This window comes from Nannospalax galili, unplaced genomic scaffold, assembly GCF_000622305.1.
Source record: "Nannospalax galili isolate Female #2095 unplaced genomic scaffold, S.galili_v1.0 scaffold31, whole genome shotgun sequence".
Lineage (NCBI taxonomy): Eukaryota > Metazoa > Chordata > Mammalia > Rodentia > Spalacidae > Nannospalax > Nannospalax galili.
The window spans coordinates 3,364,645-3,381,300 of NW_008332149.1; the positions used below are offsets into that span (position 1 = coordinate 3,364,645).

The 16,656-nt window shown below is 47.7% G+C and overlaps 1 protein-coding gene across 1 annotated transcript in view; it reads right to left on the minus strand.

Annotated features, from left to right (window-relative positions):
- Plpp4 (phospholipid phosphatase 4) overlaps window positions 1-16,656 on the minus strand; it is a 133,419-nt gene that overhangs the window by 86,958 nt on the left and 29,805 nt on the right. Inside the window, exon 2 of the mRNA XM_008827293.2 lies at window positions 116-224. Within this exon, the coding sequence (XP_008825515.1) occupies window positions 116-224 (109 nt within the window). The remainder of the gene's footprint in view (window positions 1-115; window positions 225-16,656) is intronic.

Consider the following 16,656-nt stretch of genomic DNA (forward strand, 5'->3'; position numbering starts at 1 on the left):
CCTCTTCTCTTTATTCCAAGCTGCCTGCCATCTTCTGCAGGGGTTAGAACAGCAAAGCCCATTTGGTTCATAGTTGGGAGAGTGTTCATATCAGCCAAGAAGTTGTGGTACTTACAAACATGAGGCGAGTAGGTATGTTGTCTGACTGCACCAAAGGATTTTTATAGAGCCAGATCTCTTCCGGCTGGATGACTCTCTGGAAGGGATCCAAAAATTCTGTAAAACTGAAAACAAAGAAAAGGGCATGAAAGCTGAGCATCCAGCTGCCATGGGGAGACCCAAGAAAACCACTCCCGCAGGCCCTCAGGAGAACCTTCCGGACTTCTAGGAAGGGGAGAACAGTCCCCTTGGGATAGTTCTCAACCAGTTCCAACTGGAGAAAAGCAAACACTGAGACTGTAGAATCCTTTGTCACCACCTGGAAGCAAGGACTAACCCCTGGGTAAGGACGTGGCTTTGAAGCTGCTTTACAAAGACTTTAAGAACTTGGGCTTCCAACCTGAGCTGGAGGCTAGAGTGCTGCATGGCTTACATGAGGTTAAAGCCAAGCCAGCAGCACAATATCTGGGACAAATCAGGCTGGAGTCAGAAGTGAGGAAGCAACCAGCTCCCTTGGGTCAGGAAGTGTCCCCTGCATGTTGTCCTCCATATTGTCCAGACGAGCCATGCAGCTGCCACCACCCCTACTAGGGGGCAGAGTGAGGATGAAAAGCTTCCAAGAGATGATGAAAAGGTTGGGACAGGAGAGGGATGTAAAGTAGAGGAAAGATAAAGAGAACAGGTGGCAGGGTGCATCCTGGGTTTGCTGATGGGACAGCTCGAAACATCCTTCATCTCTCCATCCTCTGGGACCCCACTCATGCTATGGGATCCCACCACCTTCCCCAGCCAGGGCTATGTCTTCAATGGGGGCTCTAAAAGAAGCAATCAGTCAAGGGAAATGGCAAGGGTGCAGGAGACAGAGGCTATAAGTGTTTGTTGCTTCAGATTTCAGTCATTAGCCATCTCCTGGCCCTCCAGCCCAGTTTCCACATGGTGACCTCATTCAGCATGGCTTCAGACATGAATGACAGGGAGCCATAGAGTCAGCCCAAGAAATGTGGCTTCTAGGCCAATGAGAGATTCAGCCAATAGGACGGGAAGCGCCACTCAAAGTGGTGGCTCTGGCGGTGGGGTACATGAGACTTGAAGCAGAGCAGAGCAGTGAAGGCAGAGGGTGGTCGGGGGTACGAGAGCTGCCCCAGGAGAGACACCAGCAAAGTGAACAAGGGACAGGCACATGGAGGGACATGCAGATGGGCATTCAGAAGTGATCAAAGCCTAGCCAAAGCTTCTGGTTTGGGGTACCATGGACCAAGATGAAGCGCAGGGGTAGCAGGTATAGGAAAGGGAGGCCAGCTGCCTCCCCTCGAGGGACTGGCTAGGAAGACAGCAGTCTTGGCATTCCCACAACCTTCCTGGGAATTCCCTCTGTCAAGCAAATGAGGGCAGTCATCTGAAAGCCAGTCCCCAGATGCATTGGGGATGTCAAAGCCTTGGTTTGTCTAAACTTGGGTGTTGTACGATCGTCGTCTGTTTGCATCTTCAGACATGATTAAGGATGTAGAGGACAGGGATCATTCAAGGGCCATGAGACAAGAGCGCAGTAGGATGGCTGGCTCAGTAAGAGGCTCAGACACTGCCAAACTTAACATCTGCTTTGGGACTTCGTGCACTTTGCAGCCATATTATCAACTGGATTAGCCTCACATGCAATTTCACTGTATACCTAAAAGCAGCCTAAATCCCTCTCTACATGTCTCTCTACACAACATTGTGCCGCCCCCCCCCAGCACTTCCCAGCATGTGGGAATCACCTGGCAAATATTTGCCAGTGTAGGGCATTGTAATGGAACCTAGCCAACCCCTTACCAGCCCCAGCCTGGAATGCATCCGTTGCAGAATCTGATCCAAAGTGCACTGAGAACCTGTCACTGTTCTGCAAAACTGCTACAGGCCTGCACACCTTCTCCAAGGCCAGGCATGCAGAGCACCTATCTGGGCATCACAAAACTCTTCCCTGCCACAGCTCTCCCGTGCAGCTGCTCTATATTACAGAACAGACCACTGCTCCTAAACTGCAATGGGCCAGCTTTGGAGATAGGTCAGAGTCCCCCATACAGCTTGCCAGCCAGGCCTATAGGCACTATGAACACAGCTTGTGGATGTGGATTCAAACCACCCTCCAGATGCCCTGCTCCAGTGCTGACCCCAATAATCCCCAAAGGTCTCATATCCTTGACTCCAAGGAGACTTGATGACTTAATTTTCCTTATTGGCAACTCCGGGGTCAGTGTTGAATCCCAGCTCTGGCTGTGTAGTGCATGGAAAGTCCTTTTCTTAACATCTCTGAATCTCAGTTTCTTCATCTGTGAGTTGGGCACACTTTGCAAAGCTAGAATGGAAATTAAATGAAGAGTATACATGGGAACTGGGGATGTAGTTCAGTCAGTGGAGTACTTGCCTAGCATGCGCATAGTCTTGGTTCTATCCCCTCCAATACATACACCGGGTATGGTGGTACATGCTTTTAATTCCAGCCCTTGGGAGGTGGAGACAGGAGGATCAGGAGTTCAAAGTCATCTTCAGATACACAGCAAGCTGTCTCCCCAGCACTGGGATTACAAGTGTGTACCATTACAGTCTTCTTTTATGTGGGTACTGGGGATAGAACTCAGGTCCCCAGACTTGTGTGACAAGCACATTATGAGAGAGATCTCTGCAGCCCCAGGTTTTACTTTCTAAAGATCTAGTGTAATTTCTCTAAAAATTCTGAAGCACTGAGATGTTTACATAATCCCTTGCCCTACACCCTGAGTAGCTTCAGCCAGAACATGCCTATTAGGCAAATTGTATCCTTGGAACAACAATACCAAGAAAGATAGATGGTCCTTCTGAATCCAGCCAGTGAGGCAGCTACTCAGAGGACCCAGGGCTTAAAAAAGCCAGTGGGGTCAGAGGAGGGCACAGAAAAGGATGGGAAGTCCTGGAGACACTAACGGTGCTCCCCACCGGGAGGGCACACCCAGGTCTGGAAGCACCCTTCCACAAGCTCCTTAGCAGTAGGCTATAAACCAAGAAATAGAATCTGTGTTTCCAGGGCTGAGGAGAAGGCTCAGTCAGTAAAGTGTTTGCTGCACAAACATGAAGATCTGAGCTTGGTCCCCAGAAACTTAAAAAAAAAAGCAAGGCATGATAGGCAGCCTTGCAATCATAGCACTGGGGATGCAGGGACAGGTGGCTCTCCGGGGTGACAAGCCCACTTAGCCTACTTGTGTGTCCCAGGAAAGTGCTACCTAAAAATAGAAAAATAAAATAACCAAGGTTGATTGCCATCTGAGAACAATAGTTGTGGTGGTTTGAGAATGCCCCCTATAAACTCCAAATATTTGGATACTTAGTCTGCGGCACTGTTTAGGGAGTCATGAAGCCTTTAGGAGCTGTGGCCTTGATGGAGGAAGGATGTCACTGGGGGTGGGCTTTTAGAATTCTTAAGCCTTACCAGATTTCCAGTCACTCTCTGCTTCCTGTGCCTGCTAGGCTTTCTGCTCCAGCCACCGCTGCCACCATGCCTGCTCCACTGTTATGATCTCTAACCCTCTGGAACTGTAAAGTCAAATAACCTCTTCCTTCTGTAAGTTCCATTGGTCATGGTGTCTTAGCACAATAACAGAAAAGTAACTAATAGACTAGCTAAAGTCTGAGGAAAGATGGCCAAAGTGGTCTTCTGATCTCCACTTGCAAATACACACTGGTGTGTATACACTTCCCCACATAAAGTGCACCTAAACACACAGAAACCTAGCTTTAAGTCAGCCATGGGTTACTGTCTCCAGTTACCACATCATCAGCACTCATTCCACACTGAGGATACCTAACAGTGTGCCAGGTCATAACAGTGCCATGCTTTAATGTGCCCAGGAAACATCTGGGGCAGGGTGGGGGCCAGGGGGAGGGGGATCTTGTGACTAGAGATCCTAGTTCAAGGATGCCCTAGGAACTGGCATTTCCAGCAAGCTTCCTTCCTGGTAATATGATGATGTTATCTGTAGATAACGCTGGACGGTAGAGGCCACCATGAGATGACTGAAGCTGCCTCTGCCCCTAGCAGATCCCAGGGGATTTGTGTGCATGCTATGCGTTCTCAGGAAAAGCTATGGTTTCCTAACTGACAGTTCAAGAACCAGGTTGGCTGGTTTTTCCTTATCCTCCCCTCCACTTGGACTATTATTTTTTGTACAGAGAATCCCCTTGGAAGCTAAAACAGATTATCTCAGAGGAAATTTCATGTTACTATGTCACTCCTTAATTATAAAATCAGCATGACCTCCATAAACAGCTGGTAAGTATCAAAAAAAAAATACAGTAGAATCAGAAGCCAGCTGACGAGTCTCCCCCAGTGACCATGGCCTCTTAAGCACAGGTCTGTCCTCTCTGAGAGGGTGAAGAAGGTAAGCCCAGACCCTCCCATGAAGAATGGAAGGGATCTGACAGGGGTGGCTGCTTTTCTTGGGGACATGAACAAGCATAACTCTTATGGGAGAATGGCTGGGTCTGAGGCAGTTTTGCCAGCCTCTTTAAGGCATACCCAATGGCAGTGGCGTTACCTGCTAGGGAGGAGCTCAGACAGAAGAATTGTCACAGCCACCACACAACTACCACTCAAGTTTGATCATTCAATGAGTGCCAAGATGGCCAAGAAAGCTCCTTTCAAACTCTGAGATCTGCAGGGGAAAGGTGCGTGATAAAAAGGCTTTGCGGGTAAAAGTCAGCACTAAAGCATGTTTCCTAATTGGACTATTGGCATTTCCTCTCCAGGGGCCTTTCCCACACCAGAGCAAAAGCCCTCACACGTGTGATGGCAGAAGAGGCTGGCCACTCTACCCTCGGTGGGAGGAGGTCTATTGGATTTTTCATTAGTTCCTGGAAAAAGGGGTGGGATGCTGTGGAGAGAACATATTGATAGATTATCTCTGAGCCAGTGAACCAGCAGCCTCTGAGCTGAAGTCCTTAGCAATCTGCAGGCACAAAGGTAATTAGATCACAAGCAGAACCAGTCATCACACTGGGCGCTATCCATGCCAAGCCCTTCACTTAGCAGCTTCTGTGAATCCCCAGAGGAACCTTCAGAGGTGAGAACTGACATTGTTCCCAAAGAAAAAAGTGCAGTAGGCTACAAGATACCAGGTGCCTATCAAAGTTCATGCAGACTTTAAAACTATTACCATAGCCGGGCATGGTGGTGCATGCCTTTAATCCCAGAACTCGGGAGGCAGAGGCAGGCGGATCTCTGTGAGTTTGAGGCCAGCCTGGCGTACATAGTGAGTTTCAGGACAGCTGGGGCTACAGAGAGACCCTGTCTCAAAAAGACAAAAAAAAAAATTACCATCTACCCCATCCACCTTAGGCTACTAATTGGTTTATCATTATGCACGTGTTGTTAGGGGGAACCAGGAGGGATATAAATAACGCAAGTGCAATACTCATGTATGAGCACCTCAAAAAAAAACTTAAAATAGAAAATAACAATATATACTATTATCATTGCATGTGTATGCATGATGTATGTGTGTAAATGTGGGTATGTATGTACCATGCTGTGCATGTTAGGTGAGAGGAGAGAGGACGATTCAAGAGTTGGTTCTCTCAGGTCATCAGTGTTTTTGCCAGTGGAGCCATCTCAGCAGCAGGCCACATGCCTCTGTCTGCCATTATCTACTGCTTAGGATAATGGAAAGCTTAAGGGAAGTCAAGAATCTTCCTTCCCCTCCCCCTCACTGTCACAGTGATGCCTGCAATTATTTTACTAAGGTATGGGCTTTTCTAAAACTAGAGACACCAGTAAGACCTCACTCTTGGGAAGTCCAACACACTAGTATCTATTCCCACTCATTGTGAATGGCAGAGCAGATTCCTGCAGAGGGCACCTCTATGCTTTCTGGAGGGAGGGAAAGAGGAAAAAAATGTGCAGGGAAGGAGTGAGAGGAGGAAACAAGACTCAAGAAGCTGTTCCCACTGATGCCCTCCTGCCTGTCACTCAGACGCAGACTCCTGCAGCATCTGACTTAATCAAATAGCCCATCCTCACTGAGTGGGGAGAACGGGGTTAATGACGTCAGCCCCAAGCCAGGAAAGGACCACCTCAGATGTTACCACCCTCTGGGCATGGTTCCCCTCCTTCTGAGATCAGCCTCCCAAAAGAAATAAAGGCAATGACTTCACACACTTAAGTGTCACTCAAGACAGAGCCTGGACCACCAACCACTCAAAGCCCACATACATTTCAGCTGAGGCTACAGACTCTGGGAACAACTGGATGGCTTGAATTTCTATTCTTTGCTTACGAGTCATGTGGCCTTGGGATTTTCACCTCCCTGGCCCTGGTTTCCTCATGTGTAAAGTGATGCTGAGAAAGGCACCTATCACAGAGGGTTGGCATGCATATTAAGTGGGTCAGCTCATGGGCAGTGCTCAGAAGGCTTCTACACGTGGCAAAGGTTCCATAAGGGTATGCATGCTATAAGGCTGTTACATTTGGACAGTCGGAGCTCAACATCTGAAGTCACAAGGGCTTCAAATGTCCTAACCACAAGTCCTTTTCCCACTCTGCCTCTGGGAATAATGCTTCCTGGTCAAAATCCTTTCCCAGCGAGGAGATTCAGGCACAGTTCCTGCTTAATCCTGAATAGTGAGTCTCAATTCCCTACCAAGCCATAGAAATGTTCAATCAGGCCAATCACACCCTCCTGTGGGAATGCTCCCTGGTTCCTGCTTATTTGCTCTGGGGCTGTGTGGCACTATGTGGCATGCCCTGTCCTCTTCCAGTCTGAGTGCCTATGACAAACTGCCATGTAGCTCAACTGTCCAATCACCTACAGTCTTCCCCCAAACCCAAGGCCAGAAGGTCCCTCTCTCAACTCCTCAGTCTCTAGGCCAGGAATCGGTCCTTCCATGCCAGGGTGGATAATATTCAATTAAGACAGGTACCCCACTGCTATGTCCTCCTAAACATGCCAGGAATGGGTGGCCTGAGAAGCAGGACAGTGGCAGGATGTATTGGCCAAGCCTGGCCTATATCATCCATATACCTAGCTCCTAGGAGAAGATGGAGGGACCAGCATCATAAGGACCAGGACCAAAATGCATGAATGACACAACACTGCCAACTCAGATACCAGCTGCACAGCCCAGCTCCTCTTCAGATCTTGGAAGGACATCCACTAGCATTTCCTCTATGTGATCATTTATACTGGACCCGCAGACCTTTCTGTGCCTCCAGCTCAATGTGATTGGTGTAGAGTAGGCACAGGCATTTCACTGTCAACTTGGATTTAGAATCACCTGGGAGTCAGGTCTCTGGGTGCATCTTTGAGGGAGTTTCCAGAGAGGTTTAACTGAAGAGAAAAGATCTACTCTGAGTGGTACCATCCCATGGGCTGGGGAGGTCTAGGGCTAAATAAAAAGGGAAGAGGAGAACATGAGATGAGCACCAGCATTCATCTCCCTGCTTCCTGACTCTAGAAACATGGCCATACATCCCCTCAAACTGTATGCTAAAATAAACGCTTTTTCTCTAAATTGTTTGTTACATATTTTGTCATAGCATTTAGAAAAGTCACAAATACAGCATCTCAATTAAACATTCTCCAAACACATACACCCCAAATTTTAACACTTTGGACCCAACAGGGACAAAGGAATCAAACCAGACACCCACAGAAAATGAGATGAACCCAGGAAAAGAAGTCAAAGGAATACCCTACATCATAGGGCAGAAGACACAAGACAACTGCAATGTGTGCACTTTGACTAGACAATAGGTCAATAACAGAACTGAAAAGCTATTAGAAAGAAATCTTGAGGTTGACTGGGGAAAATTACTGTGGGGCCAGAGACTCCTCTGAATATTGGGTGAAGGAAGAAAGGGAGGGAGGGAGGGAGGGAGGGAGGGGAGGAACCACTGACGTCCTTCTCTGCAGTGAGGTAAGAACACGTTACTTACAGAAGCAGCTGAAATATTTGGCAGTTTACTATCATGACATGTTAGTAATTTACTGGCAGGTAGTTCAGAAAAACACATAAACACACAAATACGAAGATAGAGAATAGGACTGGAGAGATGGCTCAGCAGTTAAGAGCACTGGCTGCTCTTGCAGAGGACCTGGGTTCAAGTCCCAGCACCTACATGGCAGCTAACAACCATCCATAGCTCCAGTTCCATGGAATCCGACACCCTCTTCTGGATTCTGAGGGCACTGCACAACACAGGTGCACTTACACACATGCAGGCAATACACTCATACACATAAAATTTTTTAAAAAGATTTCACATGAAATGCGATGAAGAGAACAGATAAATTGATGGAGGGCATTTGAAAATTTCTGCAACAACTTATTTTATTTGTTGATTGCTTTTAGTGTTTGTGAGACAGGTCTCATGGATCCAAGGCTGACCTCAAACTTGCTATGTAGTCAAAGATGACCTTAAACTCCCAACTGTCCTGTCTGTACCCCCCAAGTACTGTGTTTACAGGTATGTGCCACCACACCTCTCTCAGCAATGTTTTGTAGAATGGCTTTGCACAGGCCTATTGAGATACTACAAAAGTGTTTTATCTGACAAAGCAACAGCTCACTCTTGGGAAACATTTAGTTTCAACTGGATTTCAGTTAAGTTTGACAATGAGATGAGTAATGAGAAGAATCAGATAGGAAGGCAGGAAGAGAAAATCGAAACAGAGCAGAGGAACCAGAGGACGAGGGGTCCTATACAAATGAGTCACCGTCAAAGTTCAGGTTCAGCCTCGGGAGATCGGTCCATTGGTGAAGTGCTTCCTGTGCAACACAGGGATCTGAATTTGATTCCCAGGACCCATGTGAAAAAGTTGAGCATGGTTGTACATTATTGTAATCCCTAGGGAGGCAGGGAGAGGAGGATCCCTGGGGCTTACAGTATAGCTGAATTAATAAGCTGCAGGTTCAGTGAGAGACCCTGTCTCACAAATCAAAGTAGAGGACCACTGAGGAAGACAACTGACCTCCACCTCTTTCCTCCACATGCACACACAGACACACAGACACACACACAGACACACACACACGACTCTGGAGTCTGAGCAGAGAGGAGTCCTCTCCTTAGCTTGAATGCCATGGGGACTTCTTCTGACACAGTGACCCAACAACCCAGAGTTTGGAGAGGTTGGGAAAAATGAGTCTCCTGGTGGCAGATGATTTGTGGTGCAGGCCACCAGTTCGATAGTTCAGAAACCTGCAGAATCTGCTCCCCAAAGAGCCTGGAGCCCAGCCCAGCAGAAGCTGGCAAGAACCCCTGCCCTAGCAAGAGCAGAGCACAGTGACCTCCAAGATGGAATTCTCCTCTGAGCCAGACATGCTTCCCAATGGGAGAGAGTGCTTGGAGGGACCACTAGGTGCTGTGTGAAGCCAAAGACAGATCTGGCAGGATGTGGAGAAAGGTGTCTACTTCCTTCAAAGAGACCTTAGTCTCCAGTGACTCTCTGACCACAGTGCCCAGTGAAGTGTTCATTCCTGTGTTAAGCAGGAATCTTTAGGAATTCGGTCAGATCTGAAAACACACTGGGATGTTCTATATATACACCCTCAACCAGGTCACGGCAAAACCCCAGGACAGGCCACTGAGCAAGACTGAGGGATCTGAGCAAAGTAGAATGGCACTCCATGATCACAGAACTACAGAGAAGAGGAAACACTTTGAAGGATTTTCTGGGCTGTGGTTTTAATTAAAACACCAGCCAATGTGCGCCACTTCTATTTAGGGGACTACACAGGAACTCTGAAGTTTTCCTCCACTGATTCCCCTGGGTCTTTTGGGAAGTAGCAAGGTGGCATCAAGTCCTCCTGATGCTCCCCAGTATCTGCCCCCAGAATCCTGAAATACATCATCCAGAACCAAGTCTGAGCATCTCTCTGTGAACTAGAGTTATCCTATGGAAGACTACAGCCTAGTATGGTGTTCAGATGGGAGGCCAAGAGAAAAGAAGCCGAAGCTTGAAATGGGACAGCCAGAGACTAGGGGTCCAGGCCTAGGGGAAGCCCACAATCCTAGAGGAGGCTGGGGCAGGGACCAGAGGGTTAGTACCATCTAGGTTTGAGATGGACTCTAAGATATAGCCCCTCTAACCTGAGGAACACCCAAGCTTCTTGTTGTTTTTAAGTGGCTAAGAGGACCTAATTTTTGCTCCCAAAGATTTTGTTCATATTGAGCATCATTGGGCGTTTTCATGGCTACTTTTAATGTTAACTCTCATCTCCTCAATGTGAAGTAAAATGGAGACACAGGCCTGTAGACATGGACTCAACAGTGGACAGCTGGAGACATCCCCTGCTGGTGTCTGTGGCACTATCAATGGCCAGTGCCCGAGTCAAGGCTCAGCAATGGTTGCGGGGGGCATGACTGGGCTCTGTGGCTGGGGCTGAGCTGCTCACTTGGAATCTCAAGAGGACAGAGCATTGCAAGGTCATCGTCTTTGCTACAAAGACTCAGAGTCATCAAAGATCAACAGCTCCAGAAGGGCAATGGGAATTTTTCTTCCATCTGCTTTAGATTAGAGCTAAGCCACCGACTTAACCCAAAGCCTGGAGCATAGTAGGTTCTCAGTAGCATCTGTTGAATCAATGCCTGAAGAAATGAACGTATGACAGCTGCCTCAGTAAAGACCCCATCCTCTGTCATGTGGAAGCTGTAGTTGGAGGCTGGGAGCTGGCAGTGTTGGCCTGAATGTAGCCTGTTGCTAGATTGGGTTTAGATGGCTCAGTGTTATAAAAATGTAATTCAGGGCCAATGTTTTAAAACAAGATGCTTTTATATCAAGTCAGAATTTCAGGCTTCTGTGAAGAATTTGATCTGGTTACCCTGGGTCTGCATCTCTCCATGGCACCAGTTTGCCAGATGAGCTCAGAAGCAGTTGCCCACTGTGGACAAGGATGGCTACCCACCCCAGTCATGTTGAGGACCTTCTCCCATCTCACCTCTGCAGAGTGGGGGATGTGTCTCTGATAGTGATGGTTCATCTTGAGTGTCAACTTGATAGGACTTCGAATCACCAAGGAACTCACTTGTGGGTGTGTCCAGAGAGTTTAACTAAGGAAGGAAGGCTCACCCTAAACGTAGGGAGTACCAGTCCCAGGCTGAGGTCCCAGCCAGGCTGAATACAAAGAATGAGGCTAGCTTAGCACCAGGATTCAATGTTCTCTGTGTCCCTGGTGTGAGTGCAGTGTGACCTGCCACCTCCTGCTTCTGCTGGGGAACTTCCTCGCCATGATGGACTATACCCTCAAACTGTGAGCTGAAACAAGCTCTCCCTTTAAGTTTTGTCACAGCACTGAGAGAGGTGACTAATAACTCCATTTTCATTCCTCAGGTTGGTTGTTAGTTGACCTGAAAGTAGAGGGTAAGGGGCCTAACAGTCCCCAGGAACCCACACTGTGAAGACAACCTCCCTGCTGACAAGTGTGTCCACCTGCTCCCAGAAAGTCTAGCCATTGCTGGGTGATCATTTACTGAGTGGTTTATTGAGATTCATCAGTCCACAGTAGCTGTGTGTCTAGCTGTCCCTCCCCATAATCACCACCAATTCCTCAATGAATAATCAATATACAGACATGACCTCTTCCTCTGTCCCAAGTGAAGGAACACTGACCCAAGGAATTCCTTGAGAACGAGATTTGATAAATCAGAGCTGGCCCACATTGCCATTTACTCATGTATTAAATGAGACCTTATCAACACAGATAACACAGGAGGAAGAAAGGAGGAAGGAAAGGGACCCCAGGTGGACTGGATGTTCATTTGCTGAGTCCATATTGCCTTCCAGGACCCTGTCAAACATTTCTGACACATTTTCTCTGTCCCTCCTCACAAGTGGAGAGTAGGGAGTTATCTCCATTTTCCAGGGAGAGAACTGAGGCTCAAAGCAGTATCTTGACCTGCCTAGATTACTAAGCTAGCAAGAGCAAAATCAGGTCTCTGGAAATGTGAATCAAAAGTAGTATGGGAAAGGGGCAAGCTGACGGTAACAGCCTGCATCCATGGGGGACTGAGTGGGAGGGCATGGAGCCCTGGGTAGTATGGGGATCCAGGCTAATGCTAGACGGTCAGAAGAGCCCTGACTCCACCAGTGGCTACTTTGTTATCGCTGGAAAGCCACCACCTCACCTTTCAATGTTGCTGTTTCTTGTTGGTTGCAATGGACATTCAATTACTTATCCACTCATATGCATTCATACAGAATAGCAAGCTAGTTAGAGAAAGGTATGGATTCTGAGACATAGCTCCTTGGGTTTGACCTTGGCCAAATCACTTTACTTCTCTGTATCATTTTCTTCATCTGTAAAGGTACTGTTTTAAGCACAACTTGCCCACAGTTGGCAAGATTAATGACATCAGCTTCTATTCATTGTTCATTCAGGACACATTCATACCCCATCCATGTGTCAACAGAACAAGTAACATGGAGACCGTCATGAGCTATGTTCGCACTCAGAAAGGGGGCTGGTATTGACTCTGGCTCCTCGGGCACAATCTTCCTGGTCTTTGCTCCTCTACCTGCTCACTTGCTCTTCCCCAGCTCTCCCTCCCTCTGTCCAGGCCCTTCATGTATAATGCCACCCCAGAAGGCCATCCAGGGACTTGGCCTTTCTTCCCTGGGGATCACCTCTGCTCCAGGTGGCCTCTGACTTCCTATCAATGTCTCTCTTCCTGGGTTCCACTCTCCTCCTGTCTTGGATCTTCAGTTGCCTTTGGGCTGTAGCTTCAGGTTTCCTGTTAAACCTACAAATCAAATCCAAAGCAGGAACAGGACTCCTCTACCAATAATGGGAGTGGGACACTTGCGTTCCTTCCCTGGATTAGCTGCTCAGCAACTTGAGCAAGCCAGTCAGTATTTCTCTGGTCCTTATTTTTCTAATTAGGAATCTGAACTGCACAGCTCTGAGTTTTCTTTGTGTCTAATGGCTTAAAATGTTCCCTCCCAAATAACGAAGACCATGACAGTTCGGGAGCCTCCTCTAAGTTCCAGCTGCTGAACTATGCATGTAACATGAATTATTTCATTCAGATTTTACCATGACCCTACATAGTTGTTTTCATACTAAGACGGTGAGTTTAAAAGTCAAGCAGTGCTGGTAAAAGGCATGAACAGTGAGCTGTGAAATAAACCCACTGTTGCTTCTCCTCCATAATTGACTGTCGGAGTTCTTTAACTTGTTACTTTATAAGTGTGTCTTGACATAAACCAGTGCCCAATTGTGGTGGTTTGAATGAGAATGTCCCCCAGTAGGTGGCGCTACTTTGGGAGGTCTTAGAAGGTGTGAGCATGCTGGAGGAAGCATGTCACTGGGGGCCGGCTTAGAGAGTTCTTTAGCTTTGCTGGATCCCCAGTCTGTCTCTGCTTCCTGTGCCGACTTGAAGATGTGAGAGCTTAACTTCTGCTCCCCCTCCAGCCACCTCTGATGCCAGACCACCCCACCACAATGGACTCTTGCCCCTTTGGAACCCTAAGCGAAATAAACTCTTCCTTTTATGAGTTCCCTTGGTCATGGTGTTTCTGTCACAGCAACAACAACAACAAAAATAACGGTGCACTGGTAGTGTCACTAATCAGAAAGACTCCACTGTAAAATACCAGAGAAGCATCTACATCACCACACGTCAGTGTCACAGAAGAGTGCGTTCCCAACTGGACATGTAATTGCTTTGCTGAAAAGTACCACAGCAACACTTGCCAGCTCGCTCTGAAATCTGAAACCTAGAGGCAACAGAGTTATTCTGGCCCTTCTCCACCTGTTGCCAGACCTGCTAGACTTAAGAGATTGACACAGAATCTGCAGTCGTTATTGGAAGGTCTTAATTGGCTTCTGAGATTTTGCACAGCACTACAAATTTGGGTAATCAAGTTTGGGAAAGAGTGTAATCAAGCTGATTTATCCACAATTACCTCCCCCCATTATCCTCCTTGCTACCCCATTCCGCAATTACTTGCATGGAAAATTTTTATGTAATGGAGACAGTGAAGGGGAAGGCAACAGATAACTTGTGAATCCTACGAGTCAGCGCTCAGCCCTGTGAGCCTGGACTGTTGCTGGAGACAACTGTGGTGGGCTGCCTTCTAGGCAGTAAAGTAATTCACAAATGTCTCTATGAGCCCTGTTCCAAAGCTAGCAAGTCCCTTGGACCTGCACCCATGTGGAAATCCACTGGAACCTAGCCCTAAGTGAGGACTTTCTCCCTGTCTGGTCCAAGAGCAGACATCCTGACCTCCCCAGCAATGCCCACAAAAGCCAAAAAGCTACAGGGAAAACCACATCCCGCTATGCTTACTGCCGACTCTGACACCTGAGGTGCCATTCCTGACTCTTTACCAAGAGAACACTAAAACAGTATTTGTAACAGCTACCATTTAGGTGCCACACAGTGTCCTGATCATTTTAAATGCATATGTGTTTTCAATCTCTCAACAACTAGGTACTATGGACTAATATTAAGCCCATTTTACAGATGGTCAGACTGAGGCTCTCAGCAGTCACACAGGACTCATGACTCCGGAGCAGCAGATTGACGCCACTCATCAAGGGGAAGCCGAAGACAGAGCAAGAAGCAGAGTGGGTCCACATTGCACATCAATGGTTCATCTCTTAAAGAAGCATTGCAAAGAAGCAAGGAAATAAACAGGAAGAGGGCTACTTTCTGAAGGCTGGTGGGACTGGTCTGATTCAGAGCTATGGCAACACTAGTCAATGAGGTGGTGGGTGTGAGAAATCCATAGGAGGGGGTCCTGATCTCAAAGTGGCCACCAGCTTTGGCATGACTTGAAGGACACCATCAGCCTCTCCAAACCCCAGCTTCTGTTTATGCAAGGAGAAGACGACATGGGTGGTCTCTGCTCAGAGCTTTGGGGCTAGAGAAAAGCTGGACAGAAGCACCCTGAGAAGCCAGCTACTTATTAGACCCTCTCTCACCTGGCCTCACCCTGGACCAGTTAACCCCGTGTCCCTCACCTGGGGCAGACAGGGTGGTACACTCTGCTAGGGAGCCACCTTATAAAGAGACAGAGCAGCTGAGGAAGTCCACGGGGCATGCCTCATCACTTTGATTTCTTTTGACTTTGGCTTTACCTCATCTGTTTCATGCTGAATGAATCAATAATGGACCTTTTAATTTTTAAATTAGACTTAGGAAGAAATCCAGAGCATCCAGCATGAAAAACCATGTGTGTGTTTTGAGTCCTGCCTATGAAACCTGCTTACTGGAAGCTCCCCTTCTGAAGGAGGTTGCGTTTGTTGTGAGCTATGTCAGCAGCCAGAGTTCCAGCCTGGTAGGGAGATAGTTCCCTTCACGTTATAAGCTGTTCCCAATGGGACAAAGACTAGGAAGGGGCACTAAGGGTCTCTTCTCCAGCCCATAATCAGAGGCTCAACTTCTGCAGAGTTTACCAAGTACATGTTGGACCTGAAAGCCATGTCAGACACTGGGATCCAGAGCAAACAAGGCAGACTCCTTGCCCTCGGGGCACCTCCAGTTTAAGGAGAAGGCACAGACTGTCAAACTGACAGTACAAGTTTACTGATGGTGCTGTAACAAATTACCACAGACTCGGTTTCCAACCAGGAGCGGAAAGTCTAATGTGGAAAATCTGATGCAGATTTCACTGGGCTGAAATCAACATGCTAGCATCTTTCTGAAAGATCTAGGGGACAGTCTGCTTCCTGGTCTTTTCCAGCTTCTAGAGGCCACCCCCAGTCTTAACCTTGTAGCCCTTCATTGTCAAAGCAGTGGTTAGCAGAGTCCACCCAAATGCATCTGTCTGACCTGCCTTCAGCCCCTTCTTCCTCTCCTAAGGACTCAAGTGATTAGACTGAGCCCACAGATAATCAATCCAGTATACTGTTCCCATCTCAAGGTCAGCCGATTACCAACCTTAATTATCTCTCTAATCCAACATACTTTAGCCTCTACAGCACAGTCACAGGCTCAGGGATGAGGACGTGGGCATGGGGCAATAATGCTACAGCCTTCTGTTGCTTAAATAGCATGAAAACATGCACAGGAATAAAGTCAAGGAGGACATTCCCCAAATGTTAGTAGTGACGACACCTTTGTAGTTACTACAGCATCACGTGAAGTCTCCCAGGCTGCACGTCCTTCCACACAGGTGCTGCTAATTGCTGATGGCTGATCCCTCTAAACTCCATGAATGCAGAACTTTCATCTGTACCCTCCTCTCCATCCCAGGGAGCACCAGGCCCACAGTGGTGACCACGTTGGACAAGAACCAAATATTCACAATGTGCCCAGCACCTTGCTTTATACCCATTAACTCAGTCATCACAAGACCCTTAAGAAGATGGTGTTTTTGAACTCTGCGTCATACAGAAGCACACTAACAATCACCCCAATTCCAAGACCTCTGGGGACCCTCAGAAGGATCTCTCAGCATACCCATCTGTTCATGGAGGCCACTGTTAGGTCCGTGTTCTACTCTCAAGTGATGACCTCTAACGTGTTCCAGGTCTGACTGACTTAGAGGAAGACTCCCAGAGACTGCACACAGATGAGGCTGAAACCTCCAGAATCCCACCCCA